The sequence below is a fragment of the Oncorhynchus mykiss genome, chromosome 32 (genome assembly GCF_013265735.2).
Source record: "Oncorhynchus mykiss isolate Arlee chromosome 32, USDA_OmykA_1.1, whole genome shotgun sequence".
In the NCBI taxonomy this organism is placed as follows: Eukaryota; Metazoa; Chordata; class Actinopteri; order Salmoniformes; family Salmonidae; genus Oncorhynchus; species Oncorhynchus mykiss.
In genome coordinates, this window is record NC_050572.1 from 39,635,585 (window position 1) to 39,644,004 (window position 8,420).

Consider the following 8,420-nt stretch of genomic DNA (forward strand, 5'->3'; position numbering starts at 1 on the left):
TTGGGCATGTCAGTCAGGCGGAAATTCTGAAAAAAGCCATAACAAGTTAAGTGTTGCAGTCATTTCAGTCGCTGTAGTAGCTGTCATGTATAGTGTTGAGTCATCCACATACATAGACACACTGGCTTTACTCAAAGCAGTGGCATGTCATTAGTAAAGATTGAAAAGTAAGGGGCCTAAACAGCTACCCTGGGGAATTCCTGATTCTACCAGGATTATGTTGGAGAGGTTTCTATTAAAGAACACTCTCTGTGATCTGTTAGACAGGTAACTATTTTTCCACAAAATAGCAGGAGGTGTAAAGCCAGAACACATATTGTATGTTTTTCCAGCAGCAGACTATGATCGATAATGTCAAAGGCCTCACTGAAGTCTAACAAAACAGCCCCCACAATATTTTTTATCAGCAATTTCTCTCAGCCAATCATCAGTCATTTGTGTACCAGGTGCACCTGTGTAATGATAAGGGGGAGGATAAGCCTGGGAATTTGGGGAATTTTGCTTAAAATCATCAAAAAAGTGATCTTATAACAGTAAACCTTTTTTTGGGATACACGTAAGGCAATTCTACGTCTTCTGGTATATTTTGGTTAAACTATCTCCAATTCAATGGGATTGCAACCCTCTGCATGCACAATGCATTCTTCCATCCCATGTGCAGTGTACTCTTCCATCACATGTACAGTTGATTCTCAAGATCTTGCGCACTAATGGGATGCTATTGAGCCCACACTACTACACTGTCTCAGCCAAGGACTACATGCTTTCTGGTAAGTTTTGATTATAATACTGGGTGAGTGAATATATTTTATGTGACATTATTTTTTGTTAACTAATAAATAGTAGCCTACAGCAAAGTGTGTTTAAAACATTTCTAACTTGTTAACAATTTCTGCTAGTTTGTTTTTACTACCATGTGGGTTTTAGCTTGTACATTTGCAAATACTGTGTCAAATCATGTGTGAAGAATTCAACAAGATGCAGAATAATTTGGTCAAGTGCATAAAGTTCCCTCAGTGCTCACAACAAGCAACCTCTGACAAAAGTCCCTCTACTTATATTCAAGGTGAAAATTATGAATCAGACACCTTATAGCAACAGCTCACGGTCCCCCTGGAATCAGAAGTTGTTTTTGACTCAATGGAGGAACGTAGTCAGAGAAATGCTGATGAATGTCTTGCTCGAGCCGTGTATGCAACTGGTTCACCTCTGATGCTCACAGCCATTGTGTATTGGAAGAGATTTCTGAATGTTCTTCGCCCAGCATATATCCCTCCAACCAGAACAGAGCGGCACGTTTGCTCTTAATTGTAACCAGAGGGCTGATATAAATACTATGCATGCCAGCCTCTCTTGGCTAAGAGTTGAGGAGAGACTGACTGCATCACTTCATTCTTGTTTATTCTTTTAAGAAACATTAATGTGGTGAAAATCCCAAATTGTTTACATAGTCAACTTACACATAGCTCTGACACACACACTTATTCCACCAGACATGCCACCAGGGGTCTTTTCATAGTCTCCCCCCCAAAAAAATTCTGGTCAAATTCAAGAAAACATACGGTATTATATAGAGCCCTTATTGCATGGAACTTCCATCCATCTCATATTGCTCAAATAAACAGCAAACCTGGTTTCAAAAAACAGATAAAGCAACACCTCGTGGCACAACACCTCTCCCCTATTTGACCTAGATAGTTTGTGTGTATGCATTGATATGTAGGCTACGTGTGCCTTTTTAAAAATGTATGTAGTTCTGTCCTTGAGCTGTTCTTGTCTTATGATGTTCTGTATTATGTCATTCTGTATTATGTTTCATGTTTTGTGTAGACCCCAGGAAGAGTAGCTGCTGCTTTTGCAACAGCTAATGGGGATCCCAATAAAATACCAAGTACCAAACCAGACATGCTTTATCTACTAATTTGCTGGATGCAGAGTTCAACAGAGTTCAAGTGAAGGTCAAGCAAATCATAGAGAAAGCAGACTGTATTGCAATCATCTCTGATGGGTGGTCGAATATTCGTGGGCAAGGAATAATTAACTACATAATCTCCACCCCTCAACCAGTACTCTACAAGAGCACAGACACAAGTCTCGGTCTCTACATTGCAGATGAGCTGAAGGCAGTCATCATTGACCTTGGACCACAGAAGGTATTTGCACTGGTGACAGACAATGCTGCGAACATGAAGGCTGCTTGGTCTAAAGTGGAGACCATCTCTCGTATCACACCCATGGACTGTGCTGCTCATGCATTGAATCTGCTCCTCAAGGACATCATGGCACTGAAAACAATGGATACGCTCTACAAGAGAGCCAATGAAATAGTTATGTACAGTTGAAGTCGGAAGTTTACATATACCTTAGCCAAATAGATTTAAACTCAGTTTTTCACAGTTCCTGACATTTAATCATAGTAAAAATGTCCTGTCTTAGGTCAGTTAGGATCACCACTTTATTTTAAGAATGTGAAATGTCAGAATAATAGTAGAGAGAATGATTTATTTAAGCTTTTAGTTCTTTCATCACATTCCCAGTGGGTCAGAAGTTTACATACACTCAATTAGTATTTGGCTCAATTAGTATTTGCCTTTAAATTGTTTAACTTGGGTCAAACGTTTCAGGTAGCCTTCCACAAGCTTCACACAATAAGTTGGGGAAATTTTGGCCCATTCCTCCTGACAGAGCTGGTGTAACTGAGTCAGGTTCACAGGCCTCCTTGCTTGCAAATGATTATTCAGTTCTGTCCACAAATTTTCTATAGGATTGAGTTCAGGGCTTTGTGATGGCCACTCCGATACCTTGACTTTGTTGTCCTTAAGCCATTTTGCCACAACTTTGGAAGTATGCTTGGGGTCATTGTCCATTTGGAAGACCCATTTGCGACCAAGCTTTAACTTCCTGACTGATGTCTTGAGATGTTGCTTCAATATATCCACATAATTTTCATGCCTCATGATGCCATCTATTTTGTGAAGTGCACCAGTCCCTCCTGCAGCAAAGCACCCCCACAACATGATGCTGCCACCCCCACAACATGATGCTGCCACCCCCGTGCTTCACGGTTGGTATGGTGTTCTTCGGCTTGCAAGCATCCCCCTTTTTCCTCCAAACATAATGATGGTCATTATGTTCAAACAGTTCTATTTTTGTTTAATCAAACCAGAGGATATTTCTCCAAAATGTACAAACGTTTTCCCCATATGCAGTTGCAAACCGTAGTCTGGCTTTTTTTTATGGCGGTTTGGTTAGGTGAGAGGCTCTTAACCTTAGCAGGTGAAACGCCGGAGGGTCCGTTTAATGCCCATCTTTCGACATTTGAAGATAGCAGTTTGACTTTAATCTTTTAATGCACTTATGAGTCATTATTTTTTTCATTTTACGATTTTTTTTTCCTAAATAAGGCCTCGAGGGACATGCAATTTTTCTTACAAGATGACGTATCAGCCTGAAATATAAAAAAAATCTAAATTTCAAGATAGCAGTTTGTTTGGTTTGATCATCTCATGTACTGCTGCAACTTTATTTTATTCATTTTCACATATATTGTTTTTCTACCAAAAAATTACTATGTCCAGAGTCTCTGTCATTGCACTATATTGAGCTGTGCACCTGGGGAATGAACGGGTTACCAGGTGCATTTTTCATTGTGGTTCTTAATGGCTTCATGGGGTTACTGGGGTCCATTGCTTCGCAAGGAGGCACCCCCACCCGGGTTCTGCCAACAGGGTGACTGAATGTTGATAGGCCGGTAACCTCATCTCCGGAGATGATTCACTCAGCCTTTCAAATATTTTCAAATGATAGGATGTCTATTTAACACAACTTTTTCAACATTTGAAGATAACATTTTGTTAAATGTTATCCTTTCATGTACCGCTGCATTGTTATTTAAATCATTTTTAAAAAATGTATCTACAAAAAAATGACTAAGTCTAGTCTCTGTCATTGCACAACCTGGGTAAAGGAAGACCGCCATAAAATTGACAAAAATGAATGGCAACTTATTGCCATTGGGCGAACCATGGACACAATCACAAATACCACTCAAATGGATGGCAGTTCTTTCAAACCTTATGTCAAGTGGAACATGGCAAATGCCAAGTGAGTGTCATACCCCAAAATCCCAAAGATGATGAGCACGCGCCACCATTGATTGTCACATGGCAAATGGTCACAAAGTCAAGACACAAGGGTCAAATGTTGAAGATCCCCCCCCAAAAAATGATTTTTTTTGGTCAATTATACATATGTAATATCCGTAGGAACATACATTTGCCTTATTTTATTAAGTTTGTCCATAAGGCCTATGTTTTGTCCATTTGCAATATATGATCATAGGGGGTAAAAAGTCAGTGAACCATGGCTGAATGGCATAAGAAATGTCCAAATGCCATAGATAAGTATTGAACATACCAAATCAGGATGTTATGTCCATTTGCCATATATGATCATAGGAAGTCGGCTTCCGAACCCAAAAGTCAGTAAACTATGTCCAAATGCATAAGAAATGTCCAAATGGAATTTAAACTGACCAAACTATATATATATCGCCTGAATCAAACTAGAAGGTCTATTTTTCATATTTGATCATAGGAAGTCATAGGAAGTAAGAATTTGCAGCAATGAGAGAGAAGCGGGACATTTTTCTGAATATTTTTTGAAAAACGTCCAAAATGACCAGGGGCACCCTCTATTGGTTGGGAATGGGTGGCCATGGACCCCTTGCACCCCCCTTAAGGCATTAAAACTATTTTTAAAATGTGCTACTGTTAATCCGTTCAGGTTACTAGATTGACATGCTGATGGTAAACCAGGTTGACATTCGTGATGGTAAATTGTAAGACATTGCAAATGGACAGCCGTGTACGGTCTCTCTAATATACTGCAGAAATGCCCAATTGATGGCCCGTTGAACTCGGGATGGCCGGGTAGTGATAGTGGTTCCTCTCCATCGCTCGTTAGCGTTGATTTCAGCATGTCAATTTGGTGATGATTCATCAATGTTTAAACTTATTGCAAAAGGACAAAAGTCAGCCATCAAGTCAGCGTCCATCAGTCAATAAGATATCATTCTGACACCAAACTGATACATACTGACACCAAACTCACTTTGTCCAACATGTTTAGAAGCCATCTATCACATATTTCAGAGTAGGCCCAAAATTCACAGCGCCTTCTGTTTAAGGAAGCCATAGAAAAAGGAATCTCGTTGATATCCCATTCACTGCTCAATAGGGACGCATAGGAAGGGACTCTTATTTTGAAACCGCTGCGTTCCTGATTGGATTTTTCTCAGGCTTTTGCCTGCAATATCAGTTCTGTTATACTCACAGATAATATTCTTACAGTTTTGGAAACTTTAGAGTGTTTTCTATCCTAAGATGTCAATTATATGCATATTCTATTTTCTGGTCCTGAAAAATAGGCCGTTTACTTTGGGAATGTTATTTTTCCAAAAACAAAAAAAGCGCCCCCTAGTTCCAGTTAATGAACTGTAAATCAGTCATTTCTACCATCAGATTTCCAAGAAAAACTCACACACACAGCAAGGATGGAGTGACAGAGTGTGGGGCTTACAGACACACAAAGCCTGCAATAGTTACGATTGTTCAAACTATCAACGAACCGTCAGACCAAGAGCTCTGAAACTTGAGAAACATGTTCTAGAGCTCAAGTTGATAGTGCACGGTGATCTATGTGGCTCTAGAAGGTTCTCAGACCGAGAAACAGCCTCGTACATTTGCAATGACTTCAATTCATTTTGACCATCGCGAAAATGAAAACATTTAGAAAAGTCCCAAAGTCACAAGACTAGGTGCATTGAAACCGCCTCGGCCCATAGAGACGGACCCTTAACGTTTCTGTCCGATAGCTCATTCAAGGACCCCTTAGCAAAGCCCGGGAAAAAGTGGATTTTCAGCACCAAAAAGTACCAGCGAAAGTTGATAGGGCAGACATTCGAATGAGACTTCACTGCCACAAAGGACGCGTGATCGGCTCAAGGTTATGTAGAGTCACCAAAGCGGCCGGGGCACCCGAGAGCGGCCCGCATGGGTTTTGGTTCTGATAAATGCACGCATCCCCGAAGGTCAGCGCTCGTTGGCATGTATTAGCTCTAGAATTGCCACAGTTATCCAAGTAACGTTGGAGCGATCAAAGGAACCATAATTGATTTAATGAGCCATTCGGAGTTTCACTGTACCGGCCGTGTGTACTTAGACTTGTATGGCTTAATCTTTGAGACAAGCATATGCTACTGGCCATTCTCACTAAGCAGAGAACGGCCAGGGCACGGTCCTACCCCATGAGGGGAGGAGGCCCTGGTGCAATCCACCAATCGCCCAGCGGGAGGTCCTGAACTGCCCATGGCTGAAGCCACGGGTGCCGGCGCGCCGCTCGCGCCACCCTAGGGTCAAGAAATCAGCTAAGCTGATCTCCAGACTCCTCAGAGCGATACACCACCTGGAAGCAACCAGCGAGCACTTCTCCGGAGGCCCTCTACCACCTGGCTACCAGACCAAGACAAAGGAACTAAAAGCCCTCTTCACCCCATTTAGAGCATCAAACGACACCCTCAATGAACTAACCATCGCCACCACGCAATGGCTCAGAAAGAACCATGAGATCCTGGAGAGACACTACAGGAATGAGACAGAATACACCCAACACATCCTCTCTGATTACACCAACTGCAGAGGTCGGGTACCTCGGCAGCAGATGGGCAGAAGAACTCCTTCAAAGACCCCCACTACTACCTCTTCTGGAGAGCCTGCTGAACTCCCTCCCTCACCTTCAAGGAGACTGGCCAACCAGAGACAATGGCCAATTCGTCCCCCACTCACCCACACCCCCCAGGCAGTAAAGCAGAGGACGACTCACCTCTCCAGACCTCTCTACACATCACCCCAACTGAGGAGAGACCTCCTTCGCCACGCCAAGACCTGAAACCGCCCCTCTCAACAGAAGAATAACCGGCAGGACTGAACTTCGACCCTCCGGACAAAGCCACTACCTCCCCCACCACGGAAGAAACCTACAAGACAAGATACCCACAGACCGCTACTAGAGTACGCAAGAGAACCCACGAGACCTACAGGGCCTCTACACCCTCTCCAGATCCTGACAGAACCAGCCACCTACAGATCAAGACTGCCCCCAACCCACCGCCCGACCACTAGTACGGCCCAACCCAACCCCAGCACGGACCCCACCCAGACCAGGGAGACCGCACCTGAGGAAACCAAGGCTCAACCCACTACCTCTGAGCTCACAACACTCCACCCCACCCTGGACAGAGACCACCACCTACCAGAACCTACAGACCCGCCAGCACCAACTACCTACAGAAAGACCAAGATACAACTCAACCATTACTCCAAGATACCCATGGTACTTCTCCAAAAGACCAAGCCCCCTCCACCCTCCAACCTATCCACCCGGCATTGCAGAGACCATCAACCAACTCACCGTACTAGAAGAGGGGCTCCCCAACTTTCTGGACCTCTCCACCCCCATTCCTCTTCACTCCACCGGACTACCATCTGCACTGGCTCCAGAGGATCAAGATATCCTAGACGATGCCCTCCTCATGCATGCTGTGACAGAACTCTCCCAGCAGGCTAGAAGAGAGAACACAACAGCCACCAGACGCCACTCAACCAGACACAAGAGGCACCACTACCCTCCACAAGGAAGAAGACCACCAGTACAACACTACCGTGGCACCTCTTCTTCTACCTTCTCCACGATCCTCCACCACAATGACGAACACCAGACAACATCGAAAGGGACACAACACCCCCAGGATCAACCAACCACCGCCCAACAGCAAGACCATCACACCATCACAGACCAAGAGCAGCTCCTCCACACCTCAACCCTCCACCAGCAATGACTCCTCTACACACTCGTCTAGAAACATCGCCACCACCACCTCCTCCACCGCCGCCGACTCCTCATCATCATCATCCCTCTCCTCCTCCACCTTCTCATCCTCGATGTGCTCCCATCACCACCCAAAACCTCTGCCATTGCGGACCAACCCAACACCTACACCTACCACATCCCATCATAAAAAATGACACAACAGACTCCAATCAACACTCTACTCAACAAGATACAAAGCCAAGTGTGGACTCAGCAACGGGCCCCCAAGGCACTAGCCATCAAGGGAGCAACAAAAACACACGGAGGCAACAGCCTTCCTGTGTTTCAACACATCCACTCTCCAATCAAGCCTCTCATCAACCTCAACTACAATCAACCCATTACAACCCACCAACAAACCCTATGACAGAGAGGACCTAAACACTCCTCCAACCTTCAGTCCCTTGGCTCCCCCAACGGGCCGTCTGTGCGCTGAGCCTCCCTTGCAAATCAGGCCCGTCCAAATCCTAACACCAAAGGGTGAAAAGTAC

The 8,420-nt window shown here is 44.2% G+C and overlaps 1 protein-coding gene across 1 annotated transcript; it reads left to right on the plus strand.

Annotated features, from left to right (window-relative positions):
- Window positions 1-4,830: 4,830 nt before the first annotated feature.
- Window positions 4,831-8,084, plus strand: LOC118946469 (uncharacterized protein DDB_G0271670-like). Its single transcript, XM_036971011.1, has 4 exons — window positions 4,831-4,840; window positions 6,278-6,861; window positions 7,120-7,392; window positions 7,608-8,084. The coding sequence occupies exons 1-4, from the start codon at window positions 4,831-4,833 to the stop codon at window positions 8,082-8,084; spliced, it is 1,344 nt and encodes a 447-aa protein (XP_036826906.1).
- Window positions 8,085-8,420: the final 336 nt, after the last annotated feature.

Bases quoted from the DNA above. Each gene is read 5' to 3' on its own strand.
- LOC118946469 (XM_036971011.1), top strand. The intron at 6,862-7,119 runs GTAAAGCAGAGG...CACCCTCTCCAG, and splicing joins TCACCCACACCCCCCAGGCA to ATCCTGACAGAACCAGCCAC. The intron at 7,393-7,607 runs GTACTTCTCCAA...ATGCTGTGACAG, and splicing joins ATTACTCCAAGATACCCATG to AACTCTCCCAGCAGGCTAGA.